At 42.1% G+C, this 15,001-nt stretch overlaps 2 protein-coding genes across 5 annotated transcripts in view; one reads left to right on the top strand and one right to left on the bottom strand.

Annotated features, from left to right (window-relative positions):
• Positions 1 to 1,583: 1,583 nt before the first annotated feature.
• odr4 (odr-4 GPCR localization factor homolog) lies at positions 1,584 to 12,654 on the bottom strand. 4 transcript variants are annotated; one of them, XM_068701795.1, is made up of 14 exons: positions 12,412 to 12,654; positions 12,170 to 12,317; positions 11,738 to 11,854; positions 11,282 to 11,374; positions 9,923 to 10,029; positions 9,810 to 9,846; positions 9,510 to 9,653; positions 9,323 to 9,418; positions 7,512 to 7,559; positions 6,382 to 6,501; positions 6,187 to 6,283; positions 3,491 to 3,694; positions 2,364 to 2,417; positions 1,584 to 1,787 (listed from the first exon to the last, which is right to left on the bottom strand). In XM_068701795.1, the coding sequence occupies exons 2-14, from the start codon at positions 12,263 to 12,265 to the stop codon at positions 1,717 to 1,719; spliced, it is 1,284 nt and encodes a 427-aa protein (XP_068557896.1). In that variant the 5' UTR covers positions 12,266 to 12,317; positions 12,412 to 12,654; the 3' UTR covers positions 1,584 to 1,716. The 4 variants fall into 4 exon arrangements, with proteins under 4 accessions (XP_068557896.1, XP_068557897.1, XP_068557895.1 ...); XM_068701796.1 differs by having other exon boundaries at positions 12,170 to 12,266; XM_068701794.1 differs by having other exon boundaries at positions 12,552 to 12,654.
• A 461-nt stretch (positions 12,655 to 13,115) lies between these two features.
• Positions 13,116 to 15,001, top strand: part of tpra (translocated promoter region a, nuclear basket protein) — a 28,337-nt gene continuing 26,451 nt past the window's right edge. The window contains exons 1-4 of the mRNA XM_068737683.1: positions 13,116 to 13,368; positions 14,054 to 14,158; positions 14,328 to 14,413; positions 14,806 to 14,887. Of these exons, the coding sequence (XP_068593784.1) occupies positions 13,218 to 13,368; positions 14,054 to 14,158; positions 14,328 to 14,413; positions 14,806 to 14,887 (424 nt within the window). The 5' untranslated portion in view covers positions 13,116 to 13,217. The remainder of the gene's footprint in view (positions 13,369 to 14,053; positions 14,159 to 14,327; positions 14,414 to 14,805; positions 14,888 to 15,001) is intronic.

Raw genomic sequence — 15,001 nt, 5'->3', positions numbered from 1 at the left:
TTTACTGAACAGAGCCTGAACGCATCATAATGTAAGTGAATGGAGTACATTGTACGAGCTCCTGCCAGATTTCAACACTGATTTGTTCACTTCTCGATCAACTACGGTCCGTCACATCGCTAGAATTCAGTCATCATTAAATCCATTGTTTTTCTACTGTGACATGTCAAAATGTCATCCGGGAATAAAGGCCTATTGAATACAGTATGAATAGAAGTGTGGGATTCATTCTGTGATTTTATCATAACAAGTCATATGTGTACATCAAGCCACATGTACTGACTGCAATGAGTAAGTTATTCAGAATAAGAATTCAGTGGTTCTAAAGGTTGAAGGTACATATTTGAATCAAATATGTACCTTACCTATGGGTGTGTGTAAATAATGCTGATATGAAAAACAACCAGTAGTCAATGTGAAAGCTGCCAACTGAATGCTGATTTAAGCTTCTCTATTGGGTTCATATATTTGTAAATCTGACTTATGTAACGTCAGTGCCTCACCAGACACGAACCTCACCGCACGTCACTGTATTTGATTCCACCGGGAGCGTGTGCGCCGCGATCTGCCCCAGAAGTTTCAGAAGCGGAGCGCTCGCGGGCACCACCCGCGAAAATCGTGAGATTCCACAATAATCTGTGTAACAACCCCGGATGTATAAAGAGAACAACAAACACATAAAAGGTTACTTTACCTGTCCAACGTTGAATTGCTGTTGATTTGTTCATATTTCCTTGTTTTTTGAGACATTTTTAAGCTTGGATACATAATCTTACATTTTTGTGGTCAAAGCAAAATATAAGAAGAAGAAAAGTGTAGAAGAAGAGCAACGACAGAACAAGCATGAACCCGACACAGGGGCTCTCGCTCGCCCTCTTCTTTGAGGCAGAGTAGTGTTTGCCTCTCTGTGCTTTTTCACTGCGGTATAATGTCAGATCAGCAACACTAAATATGTTTTACAAATATTACAGTGGTGACAAACAATGAGAAAGCAAAAGGCTCAACCCAGTTTGTGAGGGATTGCGCAATCTGAGGTAAGGCACAGCTCGTCGCTGCCTCAAGTGTCTCCTCTGTTTGAACAGGACATTACATTACAGTTATTTAGCAGACGCTTTTATCAAGTGTCTTGCTCAAAGACACATTGACATGAGACTAGCTGGAGCCGGGGGTCGAACCGCCGACCCTCTGATTGAAAAGCGGCCCTGCTCTCCACTTAGCTTGGTCACCCGGACATGCACTACTTCATCTCCCCATATGTTTGTGTCTAAGTGAATACTGGGGACAACAATTTTATATATATTTTTTTTTATTCGGTCCAGTACTGATAATAAAAATCATTAATATGAAAGTGTATATGTGTGTGTGTGTGTGTGTGTGTGTGTGTGTGTGTGTGTGTGTGTGTGTGTGTGTGTGTGTGTGTGTGTGTGTGTGTGTGTGTGTATATATATATATATATATATATATATATATATATATATATATATATATATATATATATATATATATATATATATATATATATATATATATATATATATATATATATATATATATATATATATATATATATATATGAGCTCACTAATAAACAATTATGGAATAAGTCATGAACATGAACCAACATTTTTACTTTTGATTTTTCTGATTCAACAGACACTTTGTAGAGATGTTAACAGCAAACGTTTTATTTGGCGTGTGCATGTGTGTGCATGTGTATCAAACATCACTGAGATAGAGCATCGAGGCAGCGGTGGCAAGAAGGGCGACGGCAGTAGCCATGGCAGCACCTAAACAACAGAGAGCAGAATTAGGACACACTGACGCCACACCTAGAAGTCTTCATTTGTACCACATTTAAAAAGTGTGACCGGTCTGTTATAGCAGGTTGAGTGTTGACATGTGACGGTGATGATGGGGGTGACCGTGGCTAAGTGGAGAGCAGGGTGTACAACGGTGTGTAGATAGATACTGAATTGTAAGTCGCTTTGGATAAAAGCGTCTGCTAAATGACTGTAATGTAATGTAATGATGAAACTACACCAAACACAAGCTAACAAAACAGCAGTTCTGCCACCTTCCATTTCCTCTGTGAAGAAAGCAAACCCCTGCACAGTGCATGCTGGGAAAAGGGGCAGGGAACAAAAAAAAGCACTCTTTATGCAAATATGTGCACCGTTTGCTCGTGAGAACCAATGATATTGTCAATTAGAACTTCCTGGAACGCATTTGTGCCACTCGTCTCGTGACTAGCGTGAGCTAACACCGTTGTGTGTTGTAGAGAGGTGGCAGAAGGTCCATGTGGTTTTTGACTTGGCTGTTGTGGTGATGTTATACAGATGTTTGTAGGGGGAAAAGTGTTTTACCAATGTAGTTGTTCCTCTTGGGCTCCAGCGCTTCAACGGTTTCCACGGTGGGCTCTGAAAAAACACCATTTAATAAACTACAATAATACAAAATCTCAACAACTCAAACCTGGTTTTTGGGGAAGAATCAGGTTAAGGATGGAAATCAGAGAATTCCTTTACCTTAACGGAGATAACCTAATTTCAACAGAGCTTTACATACAGGCTCGCAATCAGAGAGCTCGTCTTCACTGCCAGCTTGTACTTTATAAACAACTCACTGCTCACCTGTGGAAATGCTTCATGTCAGTTTCTGTTGGACTTTGGATGGATTTCTGAATACTAACTGAGGTAATGATCCATCTTTTCATGGCCAGAAACAAAACACTTTTTGCCAGGTGAAACTCAAAGTACTGCCACGCGGTTGTTGCTTCGGTTTACACCATGCCTGTCCAAAATGTCACTTCCTCAATTTATTCTACTTGACCTTTGGTGTAATATTGTCATAATAAGCATAAGAATTTTTAAATTGAGGCCAAGAATGTGTTTTGTAACATCACCGTGACTTTTGACCACCACATTTAAATCAGTTCATCCGACGTTCATCCGGACGTTTGCGCCAAATTTAAAGAAATTCCTTCCAGGCGTTATCTGAGAAATTGTATTCACTAGAATGGATTGTGAAGCCAATGCGGAAATATTTAAACTTGCATTATTTCTACTGGCCATCGAGGGCGAAGTCTATGGGAAAATTACTCTACTTCTCTCTTGATTTATTCCCTCAGTAAACATTGTACACATGAGTTTATGGTCTCAATCTCTAGTTTCAAGTCTTCTTCAATACAGCATGATGTTCATTTAGTACCCAACCTCTAGTGTCGCTTCTGGTTCCAAAAAAAACCCAAGATTTTAGCGACCAAAAACCAAGATGGCGACGTCTAAATATCAAGATGATGACGCCCTAAAACCAAGATGGAGACGGCCAATAATGCTGAACTCAAGGCTTCTAAACGTCAGTCTACAAACCAATGTCTACCAGTCTTTGCTTTTATTCCAATGTGCTCTAAATTAAAATCATGATTTGGTGTGAAAGTCATGACCCACATGATGCAGCAGACACTGTGGAGACACACACACACTCCTCCTACCTGCTGCAGCATCTCTCTCCAGGACTTCAGCGGGCGTCTCCTGCCTGGTGTCCAGGTCTTTCTCGGCTACGTCGATGTCCAGCATCTCCTTCAGCCTGTCAGTCACCTCAGACAGGCCCTCGTCACTGAAGCGGTAGTCACACACACACACCGGCCCGCTCGCTTTCACCGGACAGAAGACACGATGAGGGAGACAGAATTGCTCTGAAAGAAAAGACATTACAGTCATTTAGCATATTTTCTGCTGAATGTTACGTGTGGTTATTAATAAAGACGCTAAAGTGAGACGAGGTAAATTTAGAAAACGGCAGCCACTGCTGCCACAAGTGGCAATAACATTGTCCTTCATTACCCAACAACCTCTTGTGTCAGTTGCTTTGAAGACATCGTCGACTGGACTGAAGGTGCATTCAGATCTATTGTTCCACATTTACAGTTGCATTGGTCACTTTACTCACAGCTCTATTTGATTTATTCATTTAAAGAAAATATTTAAAATTTCAGGTGAAATTTTAATTAGTTTCTTAAAACAAATAAATTAAAAAAGCATCTCAAACAAAAGAACAGAGTCTCACAACAGCATGATACAAACAAATGACCTTTTACAGTGCTCTGATCCAATAGGATGAAACATGCATACAGAGCAATCACCCAGAGTTCAACAAAAGCGTTTACCTTGATTACAGAAACTCACGGCAAAATAATACGAGCAGTAAAGACGGTAATGACAATAAGGTGTGTGATACGACGCCGCAGCGAGCCGTACCGGTGCGTGTCTGAGTCCTGTCTGATCGTGTCTGGACAAGCACTGTGTTGGGTGAGGAAACCTGTTTACAGATCTAGTTTTTATGAAGAAGTCATGGAAAGTTTTAGGACACGAGTCAGCAACAGCTGCCGGTCGTACCAGACCGGACCAAACGAACACAGCAGCACCAAAACCCGGAGTGTATTTAATAAATGATTAAATCAACTTTGATAGAGGATTTCTTCTTTATACAGTCTCACTATAACATCAGCTGAAAGTACATTGATACACTATTTTTATTTTCAGCGGATTTTGGACATTGGGCACATTCCACTTTCAGTTTTTTGTCCCAATCGACTGAGCTCATTGTTGGTAACAGTCTTAACATTCTCTAAACTGTAAGTACATACTACGTCACAGCTGGAGTAGTTTACACAACCATGGGATTGTTCCTTAAATACAAATCTCTGTACTATAAAGGAACGTCAGTTTTGTCCAGCTGAATGCTGTTGTGGATCTTTTTACACTCCCAGTTCAACTGTAGGTACAAGCTTACTGGGAGAAGTCAATACTGGACCATGCTGTAGTACACAGAAAAAAAAAGGATATGCACATTTGTGTGTATACAGTAAATGTATTTAGGAAGCAATGTGTTACATTGACTGTAAACAGAAAAGTCACAGTTAATCTTTCATGGAAAAAGCCCAGACAAACCCTGTACCAATGAAAAAACACAACAATGTCAGAGATATTTATGGGGCATTCATTTATGTCTGACAGCGTTTTATAACTGAATGGATCACTTTTCATGTGTTGGATCAAATGGTAAAACTATCATTTTTAGCATTTGTGAAGACTAGGACAATATCAAACTACGTGCAAGCGGTTATTGTGCAAACTGTAGACAAATTGCATACACGTGTTTTGGCAAGTGTGTGCAATCTCTCTCTCTCATAGCCAGAAACCAGAGAAGAAGAGTGGAGCTTCTCTCTCTCTGACAGCCAGAAACCAGAGAAGAAGAGTGGAGCTTCTCTCTCTCTCACAGCCAGAAACCAGAGAAGAAGAGTGGAGCTTCTCTCTCTCTCACAGCCAGAAACCAGAGAAGAAGAGTGGAGCTTCTCTCTCTCTCACAGCCAGAAACCAGAGAAGAAGAGTGGAGCTTCTCTCTCTCTCACAGCCAGAAACCAGAGAAGAAGAGTGGAGCTTCTCTCTCTCACAGCCAGAAACCAGAGAAGAAGAGTGGAGCTTCTCTCTCTCACAGCCAGAAACCAGAGAAGAAGAGTGGAGCTTCTCTCTCTCACAGCCAGAAACCAGAGAAGAAGAGTGGAGCTTCTCTCTCTCACAGCCAGAAACCAGAGAAGAAGAGTGGAGCTTCTCCACAGACAATGAACAGGAGACTGAGAACAGGAGCCTGATTTTCTTTTCTTTTTTTATTCTATTGTAGCGTTCTCAGTTGTGAAACAGAAAATGTTCCCATATACTCAGAACATTCACTGTGTGCTCAGTGTCATCTATAACATCTGTAATTCACTGTCTATAGAGCAGTTCCACACTTTATACTTGATGACATCACACATTTGGGTTTTAGCACTCTACCTTTTGGATTTGGGAGAGTTGCTCATGTTAACTAATATGTTAGGACTGTGTTGGACCATATGAACAACACGTGGGAGTTTTACTTCCCCTTTAACCTTCCCCATCAGGACGCACGTTTCTCTTTGTGTAGCGTTGAACCCGCGCCGTGTTCAACTCTTACGGAATTGGGTTTTGTAAAGTCGGTTAATCATTTCCCCGCAGTGGAGCTTCCGATGCATATCATCCTGCATGCTACCTCTTCACTGGGATTGGTTGACCCTAAACCCGCCCCCCCACTCTGACCTCAACCTTCACCTTGACTCCCACTATCTGCACACAGAGGCTCATGACTGGTGGAGCACAGCGGTGCATGTACCTCTCTGCTGTTTGTCCCCTTGTGACGTCGTCAGCAGCTCCTCCAGCAGCATCTGAGCCCTCGTGGCCACCGTAGAGACCGCGTCCCTCTTCAGCAGCTGTCCACGACGGAGATTCACAATTTAAAAACAAAACAAAAAAATGACAGAAAGCTTCTGATTTTGATTTGAGCTTGTCTACAGAATCACAGCATTACCTTCTCGGCCAGTTTGGCCTTGGGTTTGTTGCTGTGCAGGTAAGCTCTGCTGTGGATCGCTCCTCTGACCGACACGCTGCCTCCACACCGCTGGACCACATCTGTTGACCTCCGCTCCTCCTAGCACACACACAGGATATCACGGTTCTCTGTTATACACAGCACATTTACAGTGGAGAGATGGGAGAAGTGTATACAGGATTTATCTCGTTTTTCCCACTTTTTACAAATCACAAACCATCGCAAAACCACGTCTCAATATTCCTCGAGAGAATCGAGAGAAGAGTGAATTTGTGCGTATTTTTACTGCAGTTTCCACATCACAACTAAATTAAAACATTACTGAAAACATATTAGTTCAATATTTTATAAATGAGACTAAAGAATAATTTCAGGCGGATTTAACCAGCTCATCTCATTCTTTTCATTTCCTCTCCTCAGCCAAACAATAAACGAGGGGTGACACCGAAGAGTCCACTATCGGATCTAAGGAGCCGGATTCGACTGCTAGTCTCACCGTCAAATCGTCACAGTGAGGAGGAGATGTGGTAATGACACAAAGGATAACTCATCATTCATAAATAACAAGGTGGCTTCAAAATAAAACACTAGGCCTAGATTTATTAGTCAAAGCGCTAGATATAGTTTGTATATATGAACGATGCTTTAAAATCAGCTTCTTCTGGTCCCTACCATACTGTTTAAATAAAAACCTTAAAAAGAGGCAGTTCATCTCAAAATCAGAAGTAAATATTTGGTGCTATTTATCAGTCTAGAATCTAGACTGATAAAAAGCACCAAAGATTATAGACTACTAGAATATCTAGACTCTAGATAGTTTTGGTGTGAGCTCCCTAGTGTTGGAGGTATCGGCCGTAGAGATGTCTGCCTTCTCTCCAGTATAATGGACTATAATATGGAATATAATAAACAATCTCGTCTGTTTCCCTCTCATCAGCACGATGGCCTTTCATATTAAGATTCAATGTTCTAAGTAAAAATTAAACATTTTTAATGACAAATGTAGGTCTGTACCAGAACTATTAGATATAATGTTTACATTTTGATAAGCAGGACGCTTCCTTCTTGTGACATGTAGTTGCTATGATAAGCGTGTTCCTGTCTCTTACCGGTGTGATGAGTAGCTGAGCCGTGTACGTCTGTCTCACATTCCTTTTCTGCAGAAAGACGCAATAACAGACACAATCACACACAGTTAGATTCATCATCATCGTTACATCATATGTACGATTATTGTGAGCTGGTGTTTTAACCTCTCATCGGCCGGGTCAGGGCCCACATCGATCAAGCGTCTCAGAATCAGAAATGATTAAGAGCACATCTACTTGTAACTCATTGAAAAATACTAAATCTATGAATAGCTTTTGTTTTAAAAGTCAGACTATCTCACACTTCACTGAAAAGTCCATTCTCTGTGTTAATGCGCTGGAAGATTCCACAAAGGCTTCCTCATTAACTGTGATGTCATAGATCCTAAAACTAAGATTTGAAGTGAGTAAAGAGAAACTGAAGGAAAATACAGTGGAGATCTGTGATCGTGATCCTATCTATAGATGATCGTCATAATCAAGTGTATTTTCTTCATTTCTCACACAGACAACCATCTAATTGATGTTTGTATATTTATTACATGAATATAAAGTAGTGACATGGACAGCTTTATCATTTACTGAATTTTATTGGCTGTTTCTAATTACAGAACAGCCGTTTCAAATTTTTTTAGATTACCTCGAAATTACTGAACTGTGTATAATCGGCAACCTCTAGTTCTGGAAAGTGAAGTCAGTTCTTCATGTTTTAAAAGCTGCATTCTCTCTAGTGTCCATCAGGGGGCGACTCCTCTGGTTGTATAGAAGTCTATGAGAAAATGACTCTACTTCTCTCTTGATTTATTACCTCAGTAAACATTGTAAACATGGGTTTATGGTCTCAATCTCTAGTTTAAGTCTTCTTCAATACAGCACGATGTTCATTTAGTACATTATGGTCCATTTAGAGTCAAACAGACCATAAAGCAGGGTGTGCTTTAGGGCGGGGCCACCTTGTGACTGACAGAGCCGTATACGTCATTCCTCCACAGTCCAAATATGGTAACTTCTTTTCAAAGGTTGCAAAAAAACAAGATGGCGACGGCCAAAATGCCAAACAAGCAGTCCACAAACCAGTGGGTGACGTCAGGACGACTATCACTTCCTATACACAGTTTATGTGCATACTCCACTATAACACAGTATAGTACACATTATAGTACACATTGTATATAAAATATGGCTTACTGTCCTTCCAACTATAATGAGGCTATAGCCTAAAACGGTATTGTGATGTTGACAAATAGAGTAGCACTACTTCTGTAATGTCACCCAGTCATGTAACCTGAGATATCCTTCACTGTACTTTACAACCAGCCAGAAGGACATGATTGTGTAAGTCTGCTCTCACGCTGCACCCTTGTGCGCATTATCATCTTTACAAGGAGCCGTGAGCGTGATCAAAGATGGGCCACGATGCGAGGACATGGGTATCTGCAGAGACAGCATGTGTTCTCCTCTGCATCCTGAACATAAACCATCTTTTAATAAGCTCAATGTAATCGAGCGTTTCCAAAAATATCTCTCTTCTCATGAGGTATTTCGGCCTGAATATTGTCTCCTGGCTACTCCAAACAGCTTAGGACTCCCGTGGAGACAGGAGTCATTTCCTATGTTCAGAAATGCTTTTACTTCTAGTCCTAAAAAGGAGGACCAAAAGCGCATCACTCTGAAACGTTTCAGCCATTTAGAAGAGATTTCCTTCTCTGAGGCGCTTGATAAGTACCAGCTGTGCTCTTGTTGGCAGCATTACTGCCACAGTGCCATTGAGCAAGGGTCCAAAGCAGACGTAAAGATTGAATTTCTGTTAGTGTTGGTTAGATGTATACAACCTGTCCTCCTGCGAGCTCCGTGTCGTCTGCCAGCTTTTTCCCATCCATCAGACAAACTCCGCTCTCCAGCTGGTGCGCCCACACTTTGAGCCCCTCCTGAAACGAAGTTTGGCCTGAGAACAGTTCCACTGAAGTTCCTGAAAATGAATTCAGGCGTTTGCGTGACTGTGTGTGTTTGCGCGCTAACCTTTAGACACGTATCCATGTCCTCCGTATCAGTTCTGTTGTCTGGCAGTGGCACCAACAGGTCCACGCTTAAACAACAGGACACCGTGATCCAGGAGGAACACAACCCTGACTGGTACTTCCAGTCTGCAGGATTGGCCACGCTCTGCAACAGCCAATGGACATTGGGATGATTGATGACAACACAAAGCTGCGTGTACTTTTTGAAGGCAAAATGCAACAGATTAAGTGTAACGACTGCAGATGGAAGCCGTGGCTTTTGTGAAAGATGAATGAATGAAAATGAAAGATGGAAACCAACCTTGGCGTCTTTGACATCGAAGGTTCTGCAGAAGGTTCTAAGACGAGGGGTTAAGGAACATCCAGGTATCTGGTAGCCAACTGATCCGACGAGAAGGATGCGCAAAAGGATACTTTCTGGTTTTGGGGTTGACGTGCAGCGCGACACGGTCGGTGACGTCATCATCTGCAAGGTTCCACAGACGCTCCGAGGAGATCAGGTTCTCCACGGCAAAGACCAGCTGCACACAGACAGCGAGAACACAGGTACAAGCACATAAGCATCATGACTATCCACTGATTTTTGATTCTTGCACATTTACACAAACAGTACGTCTTTCACTTCCATGCTGCACTACATTTCTGCTAATGTACAAATCTATTGCATTAAATTGCAAGACTCAAAACAAGGTTCTTCCTCACTGACGGCTAAAAGGACAATACACAGTATATTACTCTTTTACTCTGACAGCAGCCGCAACCTTCAGTAAAGTTTTTCACAGGCTGACAGCTCCCGAAAAGAGAAGCCAAAACATCTGCATCGCCCGCTGCTGGCTGGCTGTCAGTTTAGGAAGCTGTTGGAGGAAAATTTAAGTCTAATTATCTTTCTCCTATTTGACATCGAAGATATGGTCTGCACACGAGGTCCTATCACATGTGGGTTGACTGGTTGAACTTCCTTTGACACTTAGGAAGGGCAGGTGATCGCATGATCAGGGAATTAACATGCCATGGGGGAAATGTAAGTTTAGCTTCTGCCCTAGAAGCTAAACTTGCCCTTCTGCCTGCTAAACTACAACCATTGTTTCCACTGTCGCCAAGAGTGACCTTAGTGTGAGAACAGAGTGTCCAACATACCATGCGCTTCTCTTCCCTGTGTTGATGTAAAGCCTGTTTGTTATCTCATGTGAAGGGAGCCTGTTATGGGCCGACTTGTGTGTTTACAACTATATAACCTAGTGGCTTGGAGTTGAAACTGAGCAGTCTTGACACATTACCTTGTATGTGTACAACCCTGTCTCCTTCTTGCAAGAATAAATGTCCTGTGATTATTACTTTTACATCGGCTTCGAGTGAATTTCTCTAACAGAAGCGCTTGATTTGATATGCAGCAGTGTGGACCAATTTCAAAATAAGTCACTTAGACACAAAAACATCGGAAAGTCCATGTTGAAAAATACTGAAGTTACCCTTCAACATCTGTGGCCTCTCAGAGCAGCTCACCTGTTTAGATTTATTCACATTTTATGGTGTTTTAATGTCTTTATTTTTTAATTCTGTGTTTTAAGGCTGTTCACTTGTTTTTCATTGTGAAGCACTTTGTGAAGTTTTGCAGTGGAAAGGTGCTTTATAAATGAACTCCCAACAATATTATAAGCCAAGGGGAATCTGTCCCCTGATTTGAATGCATGTCTGCCCCCTAGTGGCCAGAAATGGATTGATGCAGTTGTAATAATGTGTACATCATGTACAATGTATTTGTATGAATCTCACCTGTCGGAGTGTGGTCACTGCGTCCTTGGCGTCAGTATCAGCGACTATGAAGACTCCCAATACGGACAGGCCTCCGGGCAGCATCCGAGACACCTGTGAACAGCAGCAATGCAAACTGTCCGTAAAAGACTCCGTACCCGTTATTGACAACCGTAGTTCTCCAGCTGCCACTTCAGCTGTTCAGCTTTGCCGTCTAACTCCAATGAACATAACCCACACTGTTTATTATAAAACACGTGTATTTGATTCTACAATGACCTCATTACATGGAGCTATAGATGTGTTTACAACAAGCTCAAAGTCTTTCTGTTATTGTCTCTTTAATCCATCGTCTTTCATTGACTGGATGAGCTTGTCCCAGTGTGTTCTTATCATGCAGTACATTTTAATACATACTTAAATACTCAAGACCACATGGGTGTGCGTTGGGATCGAGCCTCGTCGCTCTCTGCTCACCTGTCGAGCATGCTCAGTCACCCACTCCTTGTCCAGAGAGTTTCCAGCCACCGCAGCAGACTCCTCCCTCTGGGGCGTCCGAGTTGCCGTGACCACAAACTCCCTCTGGGTTGAGCTCTGAAATGTTTAGTCGTCAATATCGATTGAGGTGTCATCACCCACACGTACAGCAAATACCCTTTCACGTCATATCATGTCGTATTATGAGAGCACTCCAATACCTCCAACAAACCCCACACAACAACTGACAAACGTATTCCACAGTTTTACATCCTGAGCTTCTCAGGTGCTCTACAGTTTGTATTGAGTTGTTCTGTGTTACAGGTGAGGCTATAGTTCTAGTTACATTAGTACCAAAATGGTACTGCAGTGGGTGACTTCTGCAAAACTGTGACAGCTGGTCTGAAGCTATGCTCAGGTGTACCACCTTACCTGTCCAATCAGCAGGCCTGTGACTGGACCTGCTTGTTCACACTGTTTCGTCAGGTATCCCTCCACAGCATCTTCTACTATATAACTGCGACCCATACTGCCGAAGGAAGGTGTGGAGAGAGATGGAGGGGTGATAAAAAAGTAACGTCTGCAGTGACAAAGTGTTGAGAAAGGAGAAACGTGGAAGAATAAAGGGTTATCTACAAAAAAACAAGTAATTAGTTAAACCACGTAAAACTTACACTTAACGGTGGTTGGATAAAGGTTGTCAGCACCCCTAACTTTAGCTAACCGACATTAACTCACTACGTCTAGCTAACGTTGTGTAGAGTTCGTACAGCTTGAGTTGCAGGTGCCTAACTACGTGTCATGGAGGAAATACCTGACAGAAGCGAGACAGAGGGTCACTTATGAACCACAAGGCAGGATACTTGCTGTTAAAATGTTGACAGCTTGCACGGGTTCGTCAGCAGAGCGGCAAGACTCAATTTACCAACATGCGTTGCGCAATGACGTATTTCCGTCGCACAACTTCGACGTAAATCGTCAATGGTCAAGTTACACAACGAAAGACAAACAGCTAACGAAACATTATTTTTTGTAAAGATAAAACTCGCAGTGACCTTTAAACTTCAACTAACTAACTAACTGCACAGATAATTCAAGTATTGTAGCTCTTCACATTACATCAATGAAAACTATCGAACTAGTAATATTTGTACCGTTACTTGCGCTACTGTCGCGGTAGAAGTGTTTATGACAGCTATCGTTTAAACTAAGGTTTTCAATTAATCCTTAATTGTGTACTACAACAAAAAGCAGCGCTTTTTCGTTCATTCAGTGCAAATCCGTTATGACACACAAGCGACAGGATTGTCAATGATTGATTTATTTTGAAAGTTTTGAGTGGACATCCTGTTGCACAAGCGTGGCTTGACACGTTCGTAGTTCAGCGGACCCGGGTTTGTGGACAGCAGAACATTCATATTTTACCAGAGTTTGGTGTCCATTTACTGTTGTTTTTCCAGTGGTGTAGCGTTAGGCGCAGATGGCGGCCGTCCTGCTTCAGGTTCTGGAGCGGACGGAGTTGAATAAACTCCCGAAAGGCGCCCAGAACAAGCTCGAGAAGTTTGTCACGGAGCTGCAACATGCTAACGAGGAGCTCAGGACGCAGCACGAGCGGTTCAAAGCGGACAGCGGTAAGTAGCACCTACCGAGGAGACCGTAGTTAACCGGTTAGCACGTGAGATATGATGGAAACCTCACGTCAAACCTCAGTGTACGGTGAAGCTGTACATCCGGCAAACAATACAGTGAATGATGGGATTCATCCACATTGCTTACGAATGCCCGCTAACGTTAGCTGCGATGTCACGTTAATGCTAACTTTGGCGGAATATACGTTAAGCCGACATCTCTTAGACATGACGTTTTATTTAAGAAATGACTGTCTGGTGTGTTCAACTAATGCCGACTTTTAAGAACAATTCCCAAATGTTTGGTGAAGTTCTGTTGTGTTTAAATGTTCTGCTATCAACCGAGGGAAACATCCCATTTGCATTGATTCAAGTGAAGTTTGTCATTGTTCTGTTTTCTTCACGATACTGAGAAGAATACACAGATACGATTCTGTTTTTAGAGGTTTCCATTGAAAACATCCTACCCTTTTAAATTGGTCATCATGTTTAATACCTGTGTGAGTTCTGAATATATATTTTAGTATGTAGTAGTAGTAGTAGTAGCTAGTGCTGATAAAATCTCTTACTGTTTTAAAAAGTAGTCTGTGGCAGATGTGATAAAGCTAGTGTATTGTGTGTGGTGCTGGTACTACGTTGTACGACAGGTGTACTCATGTATTGTGTCTGATGTCCTCCGTCCCTACAGAACAGCAGTACTTTGACATTGACAGGAGACTGGCGGAGAGCCAGGAGCAGATCCTGTCTGCCACCAGAGACGTGCAGACGCTCAAGGAGGAGAATAAAAAACTCAGTGAGTAGTCACGCTCTTCCCTTTTTACACACGGTTTCTTCCCTTTTGTTTAATCAAGGGATCGGTGCTTGAAGTGCACCGGTTTCACTCGTTGGACGCAACTTCCTGATTTAAAATGTTTGCCTCCATGATCCCCGGTGTGAGCGGTGTCTTCTTCTCTATTGTGCAGATGAAGAGCTGAGCACTCTGAAGGGAATAGAGGGAGAGACCCCTGAAGATAAACCCCCACAACAACAACAACAACAACAACAACAGGTAGGCATGCCCATCCCCCCCATGAGTGTGTGGCGTTAATGACGTCCTGCTGCTTATGGGACACAACACCCACAAATATACGTCTGTTCATCAAAATAGTCTGCAGTCACTTTTTATAGTTTCAGAAACAGCTTCTGCTTGTTTTTGGATGAAATGTAAGCAAATGTATTTCAATTTAATATCAGGGTAAATAAGTAATATAGCAGAAACACATTTTTGATTGAAGAGAGAAGTACAGATTTTTGGTATCGTGTTGAAAGTAAGACATAGAATGCATGGTGTCAGTGGATTTTAAAAATCTAAATCTGTGTGTGTGTGTGTGTGTGTGTGTGTGTGTGTGTGTGTGTGTGTGTGTGTGTGTGTGTGTGTGTGTGTGTGTGTGTGTGTGGCAGACCAAGTATGAGATTGAGGCCGAGAAGAGAGAGCTGGCGAGGCTGCTGGAGAAGAGGACGCAGGAGGTGGAAAACCTCACTGGTAAGATATCAGCTTTACACACATCTTTCTTTTTGACATTTGGTTAGAATGGCAACAGTTATTCTTGTGTAAGTCAGTTTTCTTTATACAGCTCAATATCACACATTTGCCTGA

This window comes from Cebidichthys violaceus, unplaced genomic scaffold, assembly GCF_023349555.1.
Source record: "Cebidichthys violaceus isolate CVI_PGR_0920_01 unplaced genomic scaffold, fCebVio1.0.p SCAF_8, whole genome shotgun sequence".
In the NCBI taxonomy this organism is placed as follows: Eukaryota; Metazoa; Chordata; class Actinopteri; order Perciformes; family Stichaeidae; genus Cebidichthys; species Cebidichthys violaceus.
Note: the sequence above shows the minus strand (reverse complement) of the source record. Positions and strands in the feature narration are given on the sequence as shown.

What these genes read in the sequence shown, in the direction of transcription:
- odr4 (XM_068701795.1), bottom strand. Translation starts at nt 12,265, where the DNA reads ATGGGTCGCAGTTATATAGTAGAAGATGCTGTGGAGGGATACCTGACG. An exon ending in CAGGCCTGCTGATTGGACAG is followed by an intron (nt 11,855 to 12,169) that starts GTAAGGTGGTAC and finishes TAAACATTTCAG; the next exon opens with AGCTCAACCCAGAGGGAGTT. An exon ending in CGGAGCTCGCAGGAGGACAG is followed by an intron (nt 7,560 to 9,322) that starts GTTGTATACATC and finishes GTCTTTCTGCAG; the next exon opens with AAAAGGAATGTGAGACAGAC.